We start from the raw sequence: 17945 nt of genomic DNA, 5'->3' as shown, positions 1-17945 counted from the left end.
TGCACATATTTGTTGGCATGCTCTAACCCAGGAAATAGGACGAACCACAACTTACACAGTTTTAGGCACTCCCTAAAAACACACCTATTTAGGGTGGCCTATCACATTCCCTAATTGAAGTCATTCATTATTTCTCCAAACACAATTCTCCACCAAACGCCACCGCACCCAAAAGCACTACAAATACTGGCTGGTGACGAGCTTATGCCACCTTTATCTATCCCTCATCCCCTCAAGATGGCTAGACCATCATTGTAAATAAGCCCCTGTACTTTATGTCACTCCCACCTCATTGTAGATTGTAAGCGCTTACGAGCAGGGTCGTTTAGTTTAGCTTTAATTATTGTATTATCTTTAGCTATGTTACTTATGACTGTTGTATGTGAACCTCTGAATTGTAAAGCGCTGCGGAATATGTTGGCGCTATATAAAGACTATTATTATACAGTACAGACCAAAAGTTTGGACACATCTTCTCATTTAAAGATTTTTCTGTATTTTCACACTGAAGGCATCAAAACTATGAATTAACACATGTGGAATTATATACTTAACAAAAAAGTGTGAAACAACTGAAAATATGTCTTATATTTTAGGCTCTTCAAAGTAGCCATCTTTTGCTTTGATGACTGCTTTGCACACTCTTGGCATTCTCTTGATAAGCTTCAAGAGGTAGTCACCGGAAATGGTCTTCCAACAATCTTGAAGGAGTTCCCAGAGATGCTTAGCACTTGTTGGCCCTTTTGCCTTCACTCTGCGGTCCAGCTCACCCCAAACCATCTCGATTGGGTTCAGGTCTGGTGACTGTGGAGGCCAGGTCATCTGGCGCAGCACCTCATCACTCTCCTTCTTGGTCAAATAACCCTTACACAGCCTGGAGGGGTGTTTGGGGTCATTGTCCTGTTGAAAAATAAATGATGGTCCAACTAAACGTAAACCGGATGGAATAGCATGCCGCTGCAAGATGCTGTGGTAGCCATGCTGGTTCAGTATGCCTTCAATTTTGAATAAATCCTCAACAGTGTCACCAGCAAAGCACCCCCACACCATCACACCTCCTCCTCCATGCTTCACGGTGGGAACCAGGCATGTAGAGTCCATCCGTTCACCCTTTCTGCGTCGCACAAAGACACGGTGGTTGGAACCAAAGATCTCAAATTTGGACTCAACAGACCAAAGCACAGATTTCCACTGGTCTAATGTCCATTCCTTGTGTTCTTTAGCCCAAACAAGTCTCTTCTGCTTGTTGCCTGTCCTTAGCAGTGGTTTCCTAGCAGCTATTTTACCATGAAGGCCTGCTGCACAAAGTCTCCTCTTAACAGTTGTTGTAGAGATGTGTCTGCTGCTAGAACTCTGTGTGGCATTGACCTGGTCTCTAATCTGAGCTGCTGTTAACCTGCGATTTCTGAGGCTGGTGACTCGGATAAACTTATCCTCAGAAGCAGAGGTGACTCTTGGTCTTTCTTTCCTGGGGCGGTCCTCATGTGAGCCAGTTTCTTTGTAGCGCTTGATGGTTTTTGCAACTGCACTTGGGGACACTTTCAAAGTTTGCCCAATTTTTCGCACTGACTGACCTTCATTTCTTAAAGTAATGATGGCCACTCGTTTTTTCTTTACTTAGCTGCTTTTTTCTTGCCATAGTCCTACTGAATAGACTGTTAGAATTTGTATTATCAGCTGTGTATCCACCAGACTTCTGCACAACACAACTGATGGTCCCAACCCCATTTATAAGGCAAGAAATCCCACTTATTAAACCTGACAAGGCACACCTGTGAAGTGAAAACCATTTCCGGTGACTACCTCTTGAAGCTCATCAAGAGAATGCCAAGAGTGTGCAAAGCAGTCATCAAAGCAAAAGGTGGCTACTTTGAAGAACCTAGAATATCAGACATATTTTCAGTTGTTTCACACTTTTTTGTTAAGTATATAATTCCACATGTGTTAATTCATAGTTTTGATGCCTTCAGTGTGAATGTACAATTTTCATAGTCATGAAAATACAGAAAAATCTTTAAATGAGAAGGTGTGTCCAAACTTTTGGTCTGTACTGTTTATCTGGAAGATCTCCCGATATCTACTGTAGGCTCCTAATGTAATATCTATTCTGCACAGTATAATCTCTATATCCTACATAAGCAAATTGCCTCATCAAAGAGGAAGAGGACTAGACCTCTAGCACCACCTTTTTTTTTGGACGGTGGGTTTTGTAGGTGGAGGGGAAGGAAGCAGATTTCTCTAATAAGATATATTACAACAATGCTTATATTGACCTATTCAATCACTTTACACCAAGTTTGATAAATCCACTGTTCCATTTTAATCTCCACCAATGCTAGGCTGACTTTACGTGATTAAACAATACATCCGCAGTCACACCTTTTTATCCAGTGTTTTCGGAGCTGGTACTTCAGTCTCTCTTGATTTAACAGTTACAGTATTGATAGAACTACGGTCATTAAATAAGTCGTCTTCATCAGCAAAGAGATCTGGTAGTTTTGTTTTTCCTGTAGGAAATAAAAAGGAGAAAATGGTAAATGCATGAACACGGAGCCAAACAAGAAGGAGTTTGCCCAAATTAGACCTAACAGAACTGGAAGAAAAAGAATGTCAGGGGGCAGGATGAGTCTTGAAAATACTGGAAACCCCTTTATTAAAAACAATCTTTATTTCATATATTAAAAAGGGTGACTGATAGAGTGGTTACTTGTGGAGATGACCTCTATAAACCAACGTCAACAAATGAAAAGTAAAAGGGTTAAGGTGTTTAGGTTGGTGGCAGCCAAATTTCAATGTTGTGGGCACGACACTCAGCTTTATTTTATTGGCGATTATTTGGCGCACAAAAAGTCGAAATATGATAGATGGAACGACCAGCCAGTCACTGCGTGAGCGCTTAGAAAGATGGCAACTTTCACCTGCCCATTAATGCTTCTTTAGGACAAACTAGTCCTTAAAGGGGTGGCCCCAATACAATAAAATAGCCTATACTCCCCTCCCAGCGCCATTCTAGCGGTGTCTACACTCGTGGTCCCGGGGCTCTCGTGTGGTTGTTGTGACACGTCAGCCTGGCACCCAATCAGCGCTGGAGTCACTGTCTAAGCCTTCCGTCGAATTGAATATGAAGTGGAAGTCAGGGATCAGCCACAGCCCGGAGTTCCTCTTCATGTTCAATTCGTGCGAAGGCGGAGACAGTGACGCCAGCGCTGATTGGGCGCCGGGTTCAAGTGTCACAACAACCACACGGGAACGTGAGTGCTGACACAGCTGGAATGGCGCCAGCACGGGAGGTGAGTATAGACTTTTTAATTTTATCAGGGCCAAACATTTAAATCAAGAATGGGTTGTTCTAGTAGTGGACCCCTTTAACACTTGGATCTTGTTCTCTGTTGAACCCCTAAATACGAGCAAGGAGGGGGGAGAGGCATTAGGAAAGGAGGCCGGATATCTGAGTACTTTGTATATATTGTATTTATAATACAGGTAACCATCACTAACATGGTGTATACAGAGGGGACATAGCTTTTCTGCAGCCATCAAGGATGAGGGGCACCATAAGCGAAAATAGGGTGCCAACCTCCGTGACTAGGTAAGGACTCTAATAAGAGATTTCTATGGACAGTCTACACCTGTATGCTGACCCATAAGATACAAATACCGTTCCCTTACATTGCTGATACTTCAGTGGTCTCCATCTATTATAGAACTCAGAACCACGGAAATAGCAAATCAGTCTGATATTTTTGCTTTGGTGACATTGATTTATGGGGTTACAACTTTTGTGACACTAAAGAACGGACTACTAAAATTTTGTCCAATTATAGTCTGTCATGTTTGAGTCATTGTTTATGTGATATCAGGGATTAATCCTTTTAATATAAGTAATAAAGATAGTTTATATGAAGGAGATTCAATCCCTTGGAGTAATCTCATCATTGATATCTACCCTATGGAAACACTTTTATAAATAACCAGTTTTCCCTCCCAAGGCTGTATTAATCAATTTATTTCATAAATATCAAATGAATGGTAACCTTCACTATCTATATAGGACTAGAAATGGACCTGGTTACGAGAGAAATAGCTTGAAAATTGCTGGCAAAATAATGGAGTGGTTTATACCTGAAGGTTGCGTTGAAGCGGCTCCTGCGAATATAACGTCATCATCGTCAAACAGACCTGTGGTGGCTGAAGGGTTCGGGGCAGGATCTGTCGGCGTGGGATGTTTCTTTTTATCCTTTTCCATCAGCACTGATGAGTTAATCACATTCTCTCCCCCTGTAACACAGGCACGGTGTACATCTGACATAGGACTGCAGATTATTACTCATTACATGGGGACAAGAGGCAGCAAAGGTCACAATCTGATTCCTTTAAATAAAATATTCCATATATACATATAATATAACCAACCTGATAACGCAGAGTGATCGCAAATATAGAATGTGTCAAACAAACGACGGAATTTACATCACAGAAATGTGACTGTCAGCAGGGTTTACTCCTATAAACTGAAAAAAGTCAACACCATATGAAAACAGACCCTCAAATGCCACCTGCTATGTTCAGACCACCTGTCCCCCGACTGAATTATTTATCTTTTAAATTCTGTGCGCAACTCACCCGCCCTGGGTCCAGCGCCGAGTGCTGGTGTCATGCGGACAGTGCTGCAGCCAATAACTGAGCTAAGTGGCTCTGCTCAAGCTGATGGCACAAAACTCTCAGCAATTGAGTCTAAATTCTGCCGTCCGTGATTGAGAGAGGCATTTAAAGGTTAATTAAACTGCAGTAATCAGTGTCGGCTCCGATTACGGCTGTTACAGCAAGAAGGTGGCTGTGTGTCATAGCCGGCACCTCCAGGGTACGATGCAGGCTCAGCTCCTGAGCCCACGCCACACCATATGTGACATGCCATTACAGCATATGGTAAGAGGTTAACTTATATATTAAAAAGATAATGAATTTGACCTGGGAAAAGGGAGACGCCTCCATAGGGTGGTTTCCTCTTCACATCTGATGGTAAGGTTTCTGCAGTAAAGACAGACGTAATGACCTACACAATATACACAGTGAGGGGAGAACATACACTAAGCACACACTATGTACCTGGCCTTGCTGCCGGAGTTGGGTCTATTTTCCTGTGTTCCTTTTTCTGAACATCAGAGAACAGGTCGCCCTGCAGCCAACAAAAAGGAGAGGACGGATTACACATCAGTAAGAGGAGTATAACATAGCAAGCCTAATGGACAAACGATAAAAAAGTGGCAGCAAGAGAAACAAGGCCAAAATGTCTGTTCACAATTTCCGATTATAATCCCCCCCCCCACCGTGTTTGGCCCTAAATCACAGATTTTTCGGAATGTTGCACAATAGCAGTTTCACCCCTGAATGCAATTTTGTCAGTACACTTTATTTTTTAGAAATGTTTTATTCAGTCTTGATACAGATTGTGTTTGCCTCTTAGTGACAGAAGGCGACAACTGATATTCCTAGTGTATGAGAAGAGAGTACAGCCCACCATATGGAGCCACCACTTTTTTTTATATGCGGTAAGCCCTCTAATGGCAAGGCCTATACCCATGGTGGAGTGTCCCCCAACTTATTAAAGAGAGAGACCGTGCTATGTCGGCTGCAAGTGGATAAGAAATACCCTTCTGTCTCCTAACCAAGGTCTAATGCCAAGGACCCCCCAAGGTCCTAAAAAGGTTGACAGTTTGTCATCTAGCCTTTTTGTGATATTATTAGTATTACTTTAGGCTTATTTTTTTTAGGATCTTTCAGCGGGTACTGCAGTGTGGTATGGAGGGCACCAGTGAGTGGGAGAGTATTCACCCTCCAACCCAAAAATCAAGTCCCCACCCTGGTTTACTGGATCCAGCGATTTCCTACCCATTATTCTATGTCTGGCACACAGAATATACCTTGTTGACCTATGAGAAATGAGATGTATCAGATTAAGTTTACACGTAGCAGGAATGTCTGTGCCATTCACTCGAAAGGGACTTGAAGAAATTCACGCACATACTGCAGAAAAATTCAATGGCAGGGGATATCCAGGATTATTTAATTATTTTTTACTATAAAGCTAAGAACTAACAGGCAGGTGTTTGCTAACTACCGACCTGTTCAGCCCCAGTGCCGATCTCTGCTGGCACAGAGTGGTCACTTACCGTTACTGCTGGTGATTCTGAGGCTTCTGATGACATCAAGTCGACAGAGCAGCTGCTTCTCCTCAGCCCCCGCTCAGCAGATGGGTGCGATTGCTGATGTCATGCTGATTGACTGCCAGCTCCCCGCTGCCTAACTGTGGCAAGCCAGATGTCAATCAGGATGATGTCAGCAGTCACGCCCAGTCGCAGAGCAGCCTGGAAGAAGAGGAGCTGCTCTGTTTACGTGGAGCAGCGATATCGCCCGCAAGAGCGGTCGGTAATCGCTCTGAGCCGGGTAGGACAGGCAGATAGTTGTCTCTGTTAGCAACTGCCTGTCTGTTAGATTTTAGGCCCAAAGTAAAAAATAAAATAGTCCTGGACAACCCCTTTAAAGGCGAATATACCATAAAAGCTTTATAAAAGATTACAGTGCAATTCACCAACCTGTCCTGCATCATTATCATCATCATCATCGTCATCATCAAAAAGTCCCTTCCCTCCACTGAACAGCCCTCCTTTATTGCCAAAAAAATCTTCATCTGTAAGTTTGGGTGGCTTAAAAATATCATCATCATCTTCATCTTTAAAAGGAAAATAAAGATGCATTCATTAAATTTAAAAGAATGAAATACATGATGATATGATGAGCGTTCTGGACTTATAAGTCCCATCATCCTACCATCGGAGGGAAGCCTCCGCACTTCTCTTGTCTCCTTCTCTTTTTTATTTTTGACTTCTATGGATGATATAGCTAAAGTAAATAATAAAAAAAACAGATTATAAAAACTCACATTACAAAACAAATTTCAAACTTTGACAAACAGACATACAGAATAGTTTTTGCAACGTACATGACTGGTCTGTCTCCTGCCGCTTTGGAACTTCCGATTGGATACGAGCTGCTAACTCATCGGCGAAGGATTTTGTTCTGGTCTTTATCTGAAAGAAAAGAAAAAAATATATAACATCAGTCGCAGCAGGCATTTTGTTATCTGGCCAGTATGCTTCAGGTAAAATTAAACATCTCAGTAGAACGGCATCCTATGGTAATCTGTATGGGCAAAAATCAACATATTGATAAGTAACTAGTGAATCTGTTTTCTGATAAAATGATGGCTGCCTGCAGCCGCCACTAGGGGGAGCTCATCGCAAAGGAATGTTAATAGATCCAACTGAGCACAAAGTTAAAACTTTTCTTGGACTTCAAGGGAACTTAACAGATTGCAGCCTGGCATGTTTTACTCTAAAATGCTGCGGAGTTCCCGAGTATACATACTTTGAAATGCCAGCTGGGGACTATGTGTCTCAGCTGACTAGTCTGATGCAATCATCGGCTGACATCTCCCTTGGAAATCATGGTGCTGGAGCATCGCTGCATCTTAATCCAGCTGATCATTCATTAGAGTGCTGAGATGTGGCCCCCCAAAAATCTGATACCAATGGCATATACTAACAATTGGCCATTGGTATTAACCCCTTCACGTCGCGGCCAATTTCGCATTTTCGTTTATTCTTCACCTTCTTCCCAGAGCAATAACTTTTATTTTTCTGTCCACACAGACATGCGAGGGCTTGTTTTCTGTGAGACAAGTTGTACTTTTGAATGACACCATTCACTTTACCACATAGTGTACTGGAAAACGGGAAAGTGGGGAGAAATTGTGACATTGTTTTTTTAGGAAATTGTTTTGACAGTGTACATTTTATAGTAAAAATGACCTTGCAATAGGATTCTGCTCATCAGTACGATTGTGGCGATGCCAAACAAGTACAGTTTTTTTTTTACTATTTTAGTGGTGAAAAAAATTTTTTTTTTGGGTTGTGTCACCATTTTCCGAGACCCATAACGTTTTTATTTTTCGGTCAATGGAGCTACGTGATTGCTTAACTTTTACGGGACGTGACAATGTTTTTATTGATATCATTATCAGATAGATGTGACATTTTGATCGGTTGTTACAGCATTTTTTGTGGAACTGCAGAAGTTAAAAAAACATAATTGTTGCGTCCTTGATTTTTCTGCATTTACGGTGTTTAATGATGGGGTTAATAATTTTTATATTTTGATAGCTCTGACTTTTCCGAAAGTGGTGACACCACGTGTATTTTTTAATATCTTTATTTTTAATAGGGAAATAAGGGCGTGATTTTAACTTATGCATTTTTTTTTTTTACTTTTCACTGTTCTTGTTAGTCCCCTTAGGGAATTGGAAACAGCGATTATCTGATCTCTTGTGCTATATACAGCGATGCCACAGCATTGTTACATACAGTAAAAATTACCGTCTCCTTTGAAGCCCGGCCACAGGCAGGGTTTCAAAGGAGCTCCATTATGACAGGCATGGGGGGTCTTCAGCAGACCCCTGGCTGTCAAAGCAACCCCAAATGGCACATGGAATGACGCGCTGCATACTGGCGGTATGTTAAATGCCGCTATCAGAGTTTGACAGTGGCATTTAACAGGTTAACAACTGTTAGAGGCAGGTGCTGGCGGAAAGGCCGAGTTCACACGATGCGGTTTCAATGCTTTTCCGCGGCGGTTCTTCCGCCGAGGAAACGCTTTAAAACCGCTTGGTAAGAGGTCTGCCATGCATGTGCTGTGCACATGATGCGGAAATTTCCGCTGCGGATTATCTTTGCTGCACAAACCGCAGCACAACTATTTAGGCGCGATTTCGCCGCAAAAATCGCACCCTTCAACTTGCATTGAATCGCAGCAAACCCGCATGTATAATATCTATACATGCGGATTTGCTGTGTTTCAATGTAAAACAATAGGTGCAAAATCGCGCCGGAATCGCACTGCGGCTGGTACCCGGGTCGGGAGAGGAGGCTGCTACTCCTCTCATCAGACTGCTGCACTGTCTGATAACAGTGAGAGCAGCGTGGATGGGAGAAGCGGCAGCCTGCTCCTCCCAGCCCGCGTGCCAGCGGCAGTGTAAAAAAAGAATCAAAAAGTAAAAATAAAAAAATAAACCTTCATACTCACCTATCAGGCGGCCCCCGGTGTCCTCCTGGGCGATGCTGTCTCGTCGGCGGCTCGGTGTACTCTGCGAGGTGCGAGTTCGCGCCCCGCAGTGTACTTCCAGGACCTGCGGTGGCGTGACCATCAGGTGATCAGTGCCGCAGCAATCAGCTGATGGTCACGTGACCTTCAGCTGATTGCTAAAGCCGGTAATCAGCTTATCGGTCTCATGACCGATCAGATGATGCTGAGCATGGGAAGATTCACAAGAATTTTCAGACGCTCTCTAGCTTACTGGGGCTCATCAGCTGATGAACCCCAGTGATCACCTGCAGCACTGTATACTGACAAGGGGTGATTTTACACCCGTTAGTATACAGTGCTGTATTCTACAGCTGTGACATCAGTGATTGCTGATGTCACAGCTGTAAAAATGATCTGGATCGTCGTGGGACCTTGGCGTTACGTGGATTACGTCGTTGACGGCGGACAGGTGGTTGTTTGGTTTTTTACGTTTTTTTTTTTTTCAGGAGATCGAGGGCTTTGTGGAAGCATGTAATAAAAAACATTGTAGAACAGTGTCTGTTTTATTTCATTAAAATACTTTATTCTGGCTGTGTCTTTTATTGAAAATGCGCCGACCATTTTACCACGCGGTTAGTAATGGGGGCGTCTTATAGACGCTCTTCATTACTAACCAGGGCTTCACGTCAGCCGCCAATACAAGGCTGACGTGAACCCCAACCCCATTACCCCCTGCCACCGCTACAGGGCAGCGTGGAAGAGCGAGGCTAAGCGCCAGATTTGGTGCATCTTATGGATGCGCCATTTCGGGGAATGCTGAGGGGTGATATTAATAGCCGCGGAGTGGGCAAGTATTCATGGCCCCTTCCCTGGCTATTAACATCAGCCCGCAGATGTCTAGTTTAGCCTTTGCTGGCTAGATTTTATAGGGGTACCTTACGTCAATTTTTTCTGGGGTTTCCCGGTAGTCTAGCCAGTAAAGGTTAAACAAACAGCTGTGGGCTGATATTAATAGCCAGGGAACATTGTTGGCTAATGGCCCCTTCCGCAGCTACTAATATCAGCCCCCAGCGGTCGGCTTTCCCTGATCGATTTTGACCGACTGCAGTGTCATTATATGCGGTGGATTCACATGTACCGACAACAAAAGTGCGGCATTAGAACACCGCGTTTTGGATGCAACATAAATACGTTGTATCCAAAGAGCTGCTGAGTGCTGATCGGGGGACATAGCAGCTAACAAACCAGCTGTGAAATGTTAAGTTTGCAAATGGCACCTTCCCAAAATAGCAGCTCACAGCAGCCGCATAAAATACATGAATAGAAATGCTAATGAAGATTGGGTGAATGGGACTAGCTGACACCCAGCTCTTGTTTGGTGATGTCAAGGTGTCAATCAGACCTTTTCATGACCAAACAAAGTAAAGAAACAGACAAACACAGTGTAAACACTTTATTTGAAATACAACAGACCCATTCTTTAATCATTTAAATGAACCAATACACTCACCCCAGCTCTTATGGTAATCCAAGGGCTTAAGCAATGTCCCATCAACTTTATTTAGCTCCAAAAATCATTCATTGATGCTCAAAAACACATGTAAAAATGCATGTAAATCCGCAAGGAGAGACAAAAACGCTCAGGAAATTCTGCTTCAAATCTGCATCGTAGGCACATACCCTAACACAAGCCTTGTATGGGGTGAGCTCACCCCGCAAGTCTACTCCCTACACCCGCTTCCGAGTTGCGCTGTACATGTATGGCGGATATTGTGAAGGGGTTAAAACTTCCACCTGCCCAGAAAAAGCCCTTTAAAACCTCATGCAACGAGTTCCCCATAATGTTAAAGTGGTACAAGGCAGAGGGGCAGACACTGAACTCAATATATCATTTTCAAAGAAGCACAGGTGACTAAAGAAAGGAGTTTATATAAGAAGTCTTACAGATTTGTCATTGTCCTCTTCATCTTCCTTATCTGAATCAACAAACAGGTCTGATCCATTATCCTCATCCTCGTCACTCAGGGCTGGATGGCGCTAAACAGGGGGAATATGTATTTAGACATAATGCTAATTTACCTGAGAATATTTCCAAAGTTTGCTCATAAACTGATTGCTGATAAAATCATAGGAATAGATATAGAGACTAAGAGAAGAAATCTCCAGTAGAACCTGTCGCTTCATATGTATTCTGACCACTGGCTCTGTTCACACTAGGCTTACTCTCCAATGGGTATTTACTTCTGTTGTATAACCTAAACAGACAAATGTCCCCACTAACGGCCCTATTCATTTTACTGGAAATTTTTTTTTTTTATTCTAAATGCAGTAAATTGGTAGCACTGGTTCCATAAGGAAGACTTACTGGTAGCAGGCTAGCAAAGCATTGTTACGCCGACCATTCATGGAGGGGGTGATTGCATAGAATTATAAATGCACATAGATAAGGCTTGTATAGGGCGTCAGTCACACACATGTATTGTGATCTCTAGCTTACAGCATATTAATGACGTCCATTATATTAGACCAGCTGGGCCGCCAGCACTATACAAAAGTACACCCCACAAGGACAGGCACTCCACGTTCCCCCAACTGCAGCATCAGACACAACCCATGCACAGGTTTTACACTGTTTTGGGAAGAAGGCCCGAATTGTATCCTAATCCCATACAGTACTTTCGCACTTAAATCAGAGGAGAATTGGAGCAATATGGGATCTCCGGTGAAATCGGTTTCAATCTATTAAAAATGTAGGTGGGACACTATTGCAAACTTAGCCTTGCATTGTCTTAGCGGGGTGGTGCGGTGAAAACAAGCTATCACTTATCCAGAGGATAGGTGACAATTTACTGATCAATGGAGACCTGACCGCTGAGACCCGCACCTATAGGTAGAACAGGGAATTTTCGTCCCCGATGGGGAACTTTTAGGCCAGTTACACAATGGAGATGCGAACCCCTGCTCCATTCATTTTCTATGAGGCGGCCAGAAAGAGCCATGTGGAGCCCTCCTCAGCCCCATGGAGAATGAATGGAGCGGCAGTCGAGTATGGTCACTGGAGCTCCATGCTATCTGGGACAAAAGTGCCCCATTCTGGCGATCAGTGCAGATCTCAGCGGCCGGACCCCGACCGATCAACGAGTTATTACCTATTCTGTAGACAGATGACAACACGGGAGAACATAACATAAAACACAAATAGTATATCTCACTGGTTTCTTTTCTTCATCTGAGTTGTTGCCAAAGTCTTCTTCTGACTCCTGTAGTTGGAAACAGATTCATGGTTTGTCCAAAATATTACAAGGAACAATATAAACATGTAAAATAGAATTACAGCATATACTGCAAGAGAAAGGTGACAACTATGTATACACCAACATTATTGCGTAAAAAGCAGAATGACTTCAGGAAGTGACGGAGCGTTATTTGTGGGCATCACAGGCACAACGGTAAGGTAACACTTCTGCGTAACAAGATTGCGTCACGCTGGTATAATCTGGTGCAGAGATCGAATTAGTAATAGGAGAAAAACTAAATTAGATAGCGATTCAGTGGCTGAAGTTTTTTTTTGGAAGGACAATCTCTTCAAAAGATCCAACAGCGACTGAGGAGGGTCAATATTGGCTACTGACACTTCTTGTAGGGCTTACAGCAAGGCAGCGACATCTCGCTGCGAGCAGAATTAATATTTATAGTCCGTGTCACTGATAACCAGAGATGTCACTTAGCTTTCATTCACCCAGGACAAAGATTCTGGTTGCTCTCGCTCTCACCCAGGCAAAGCGGTCCTTCTGCTTTGCACTGAAAAGGAGCAAACACCCAAAACATGCATCTAAGAATGCAGTTTCTGCTTTGGCTTTTTATCATAAATCTTGTGGCAAGGCTCAATATTGACTTTTAGGATTGCTATCCCCAATAGGTGGCGCTAGTGCTCCTCTCCTTTTCCTCTCTGAAGAGACTAATGGCATATTTAAATTCCCAGGAGAGCATTTATTGGCCTATAAGTCTCCTTACGCTTGCTTGGTAATCTCCACAAGGAGAAACTTTATCTCTTAGACCACCTCTCTTAGCCCTAAATCTGAATATTCTGGTAAGGAGAAGAATGACTGTTTGGCACCCCCACTAATACCCAGCTCCCTCATCTATGCCTGTAATGATTACTATAATTTTAATGGTGCAATAATGGTGAGATTCCTGTAAACATCAGCAAAGGAGAAACGCTGACAACATTGTAAGAAATAAAGAAAAAATAATACCTCGTCATTATCTTTGTCATCGTCCTCCTCACTGTCAATAGCGCTCCCCCGATCATTATCTACAGACCCTTCTGTGGGAACATAAAAGCATCATCAGTAATAAATACTGTACAAGAATGATACTTATGGGTCTCTTATATAAACCTGCATAAGAAAACTTTACATTAATGCTAAAAACAGAGGGTTTTGGAACATTCTCTAATTTATTGATGCTCCCAAGTCAAAAGCATTTGTCTAAAGTTTTTTTTTCCGTTCCCATAACATCTGCCATTGAGGAAAGAGGCACATCCTAATACACAAAGTTGGATGGTCTAGCCAAATCAGAGGGGTTCGACTGACTTTGCTCTTATGTGTATGGGGACAGTAAGCAAGACACAGTCTCTGAAAGAGAACCTGTGATGTGGAAAATGGTATCTGAACTGCAGGCAGGGTGTTACAGAGCAGGAGGAGATGATCAGTCATATACATCATTGTGGGAAAAGTTGCATTTTATTCGTTGTAATCTCTGGTGCATGCAGGTATAGGAGTCCAGTGGGCGGTGCTATTCAGTGATGTTTGTGCATGCAGATAGGTGTCAATCACTAATGACTGCCCACTGGACTCTTATAAATACATTCAATGAATGAATTACAAGTTACACTAATAAACCTATATACCATTCTGCTCGGCTTCTCCTTCTCTAGACCGTGCTGTTCACAGATCAGACTGCATTTACAATGTGGCAGGTTTCCTTTAACTAAGTGGATGTTAACCTTTTCCATAGGGAAATAATACACAAAAAAATTACCTTCACTTGATAGGTCCCCAAGACCTACATCTTCTTGCTGCATGAATAACTGGGAGCCAATTAAATACGGTAATGGGCGATCTATGTATAAATCCTGAAAATAAACCAGACAAAACTTTTTATTCAGACAAAATAGTTTCATTAAATCAAAACTTCAGACTCCACCGTGTATAAAAACACAGCAGTAAGCGAGAGACTTATGGCTCAGATACGGACATACGGATTCTTGAAGGAGCGGATCTCATTAACCCCTCAACCGCTGAATATCTACACGCATAATGTAAAGATCACTACTGTTTAGAGGAGCAGATCTTTTGAAATTGGACTTCACCGAATTGAATCTTAAAATGTTAGAATTTGCATGAAACCACAAATTTCAGGAAATTTGATTCAAAAATCGATCCTCCGTGGATCAATCAGCTCAACTCTACTACTGATGTTCCTGCAAAGAACTGACTCAACCAGTCATATTCACTCCTGATGGCTGCTAGTGATGGCTATTACATTTGACAGTGGCAGTTCGAACGTGGCTGTTATCATATACAGTAAAATGTTAATTAACATTGCTGTGTTATGCACAATATAACCTAAAAGGGATCCTGTTACTCGATTCCTGCTTTCCAAATCATGGGGAGCATGAATCAGAGCCTGGCTACATGATTACAGCTAGAACCTACAAGAAACAAAATGATCATAAACCCTGCTGTAACTAAATAAGTAAAAAGCAAAAGTGTACTTAAATAACATAGGGTTCTCAGTAACACTGTTTTTGATCAAAAAAGCATAAAAGCCATCCCACCACAGCAAGATGACCCTATTCAAGACGGTCCTACGCTGTCTAATATTAAAACCTTACCATGCGTCAGATGTGAACTGTGTGAATAAGGGTGTCCAGAGTTTGGGACCCGGTCCTTTGTCTGCCCTTATTCACACAGGTCACGTCTGACACATGGTAAGGTTTTAATATTAGACAGTGTAGGACCATCCCAAATAGGGTCACCTTGCCATGGTGGGATGACTTTTATGCTAGTTTTGATCAAAAACAGTGTTACCAAGAACTCTTATATAAATGCACTTTTGCTTTTTAATTACTTAGTTACAGCAGGGTTTATGTTCATTTTGTTTCTTGTAGGTTTTGTCTGTTTTATGGCCAATATGAACATGCATTTATATGTTGAATGGATACCAACTGAAACTCCAGCTCAACGTGTGTTTTTTTCATGGTTACAGGTAGGTATGGTTTTCTCTGAAATACTCCAGTTGATATAGAAGTCTCTCCCTATATACCCAGATGGAAGAGATCTGTCAATCACCTGGAGCGGTGCGAGATGAATCCGGCAGGGGACCACATCAGACTCATTGTCTCTCTCTATAGTTCCCAGACCATTTTTCAAACTGTTTTCTCTGAAACACTGGAGCATTTCAGACAAAAACATACCTGGCTGTAATCATGCAGCCAGGCTCCGATTCATGCTGCACATGGTTTGGGCAGCATGAATGGACAGGTTAAGTTTTATGACCTCTGATGAGTAAAGTTATGGGAAACATAGGAAAAGAGTGGGGCAAGAGTGATCCTGGCCTCATCAAAATAAACGAGACTAAGGGCTCGTTCACATGACTGCATTTTTGGTCCGTTTGCTGTCTGTGAAAAAAATGAACCAATGTTATTCAATGGGGCAGTGCAGATGAGCGATATTTTTCACTGACTAAATCTGCGTGTGAAAAAAAAAATAAATCACAGCATGCACTAGTTTCTTCCGTAAATTGCATGAGATTCACCCATTCAAGTCCATGCCATATGGAGCCACAGTATAGCATTCGTTTTCACGCATACATTGCAATTCTGTAACATAGGAAACTTAAATGGTCTTGTAAATTATTAAAGGGAACCTGTCAGCTGGTACATGCGGCCAAATCTATGGGTAGCATTTATCAGGCACTGGCTGTATGATTTCAGCCAGGTATGTTTGACTCTGAAAGGCGGCATTGTTTGAGAAAAACATACTTTAATAACCATAGACTAATCGGACAGGCGGGTGCTCGGTGGCTTCTCCTTACACTCTGCACTGGATTGACAGGTCTCTACCTACATGTGCCTATAGGTAGAGATCTGTCAATCACTGTCAGCGGGGGAGGTGTACCCGCGGGGGACAGATTGTATACGGATGACTAGTGAGAAAAAAAAATCATTTGAGTTTTCTGGCTGAAACACTGAACAATAGATTTTATTTGCTCGTGTGAACCTATCCTTATACAAAGCAGAACTCTATATAACGAATCAGAGTCATTTAGTAGAAATATGTTTTGTGTGAATACTAAAAAGTTATTCCTCTTCAATTCTCAGATGAAACAAGTGATAGAGGAAGAAGACTGAAATCAGCCTTGGAAAATAGGATTATTGCATGTTATAACTGTAAAACAACACAGTATTTGTTCTTTCACCACTAGTTATACTGTGCACGTTTGGGTTGCAATAGTTCAGGTTTAAGGCATAGCAATAATGAACATCGTTTTAAAAGATGAAAAGCATAGGGGGATAACTTATTGTTCAGTGGCTGTCCGACCGCTCGGAGACCTGCGCCGATTGTAAAAACGGGAAACTTTTATACCTGCTCCAAAATCGAGCGGCTACATTGTCTATTTAGCTGAACTCCTTATCCTTCCTGCAGGGTTCCTTTTGAGAACTGATAATGTGTTGAGGGATCAGGTCTCTTGAACAGACCCCATAACTTTTCAATAGTGTTTTTTGGGGCTGGTTCCATTGCTTGCCCAGCATTACGTGTGCTGGTACTTTACCTTTGGCTCCAGAATAATTTCCACTCTTTCATTCACTTCTTCATCTTCAGAATCGGAGTTTCCTGCCTTAATATCAAGTTGTTCAAATGCAGTTTCCAGCACTTGTAAACCAAAATTTACCGCTTCCTGGATTTTGGGGATTAATTCTACTTCCTTCTGCTCTCTGGTTTTCTCCTTTCAAATACGAAGAAAAGTTATCAAATCAACAAAAAAAAACATTTAAATCGAAGAGTAATAAAAACACTGAGTATTATGCAGATCATATTACAGGCTCACAAATAATTGTACCAAGAAAATAGTGACTAAACGATTCATTTCACCTCCGACCTTTACTTCGGTCATATTCACAATTTTAGTTTTTCATATCTGGACTATGCTAGATGTGATGCCCGTGGGTATATATCAGTCCAGCTCTTATGTTGTATATTTGGTGTGAACATGGCGTTATATATTCCTCCTTCTCTCTCATCTACATTGAATTAGCCAATCATAAAACGCACAATAAGAAGTGACTTTCAGGTTCTATGTCCTGCAAAAGTAATCACAAGATAATTAAAGGATTTACTGGGACATTGATATTGATGACTTACTCATGAGAAAGGCAATTTCGCAGAAGTGGGGGTCTGATTCCCAAAGCCAAACTGATCAGCTTAAGACCGCCGCATTCTCTTCCCTGGTTACCAGGAACAGCGCCGTACGATTTGTAGTGGCTGTGCCAAATACTGCAGCTTGTTCTTGAGCACTTGAATAGGACTGAGCCATAAACCTCTAATATTAGGCTCACACAACAAAACGTATGATGTACCCGAAGCACCATTATTAAGCAGCTGATTAGCGGGGATGCCTGGGGTTAGACCATCGCCAATATGATATTGATGGCTTATCCTATGTATAGACTATCAGCATTAGGACATATTCACACTGCACCTTTTTCCACCATTTATTTTGCGTAGGAAACAAACATAATA

The 17945-nt window shown here is 42.2% G+C and overlaps 1 protein-coding gene across 4 annotated transcripts in view; it reads right to left on the bottom strand.

Annotated features, from left to right (window-relative positions):
• The window catches only part of LOC141273613 (WASH complex subunit 2-like), a 73496-nt gene that overhangs the window by 48937 nt on the left and 6614 nt on the right, over positions 1 to 17945 (bottom strand). For 2 of the 4 annotated variants that reach the window (XM_073685685.1, XM_073685689.1), the window contains exons 4-15: positions 16978 to 17151; positions 14182 to 14275; positions 13395 to 13465; positions 12351 to 12404; positions 11083 to 11175; positions 7001 to 7088; positions 6829 to 6900; positions 6594 to 6730; positions 5107 to 5176; positions 4969 to 5028; positions 4123 to 4278; positions 2380 to 2507 (exon numbers count right to left, since the gene is read on the bottom strand). In XM_073685685.1, coding sequence (XP_073541786.1) covers positions 2380 to 2507; positions 4123 to 4278; positions 4969 to 5028; positions 5107 to 5176; positions 6594 to 6730; positions 6829 to 6900; positions 7001 to 7088; positions 11083 to 11175; positions 12351 to 12404; positions 13395 to 13465; positions 14182 to 14275; positions 16978 to 17151 — 1197 coding nt within the window. The remainder of the gene's footprint in view (positions 1 to 2379; positions 2508 to 4122; positions 4279 to 4968; positions 5029 to 5106; positions 5177 to 6593; positions 6731 to 6828; positions 6901 to 7000; positions 7089 to 11082; positions 11176 to 12350; positions 12405 to 13394; positions 13466 to 14181; positions 14276 to 16977; positions 17152 to 17945) is intronic. The other 2 variants (XM_073685686.1, XM_073685688.1) reach the window with 2 other exon arrangements.

This window comes from Phyllobates terribilis, unplaced genomic scaffold (assembly GCF_046119375.1).
Source record: "Phyllobates terribilis strain yellow unplaced genomic scaffold, ASM4611937v1 Scaffold_5__5_contigs__length_657084704, whole genome shotgun sequence".
Taxonomy (NCBI): Eukaryota; Metazoa; Chordata; class Amphibia; order Anura; family Dendrobatidae; genus Phyllobates; species Phyllobates terribilis.
The sequence above is the reverse complement of the archived record's forward strand: the minus strand, read 5'-3'. Positions and strand labels throughout refer to the sequence as shown.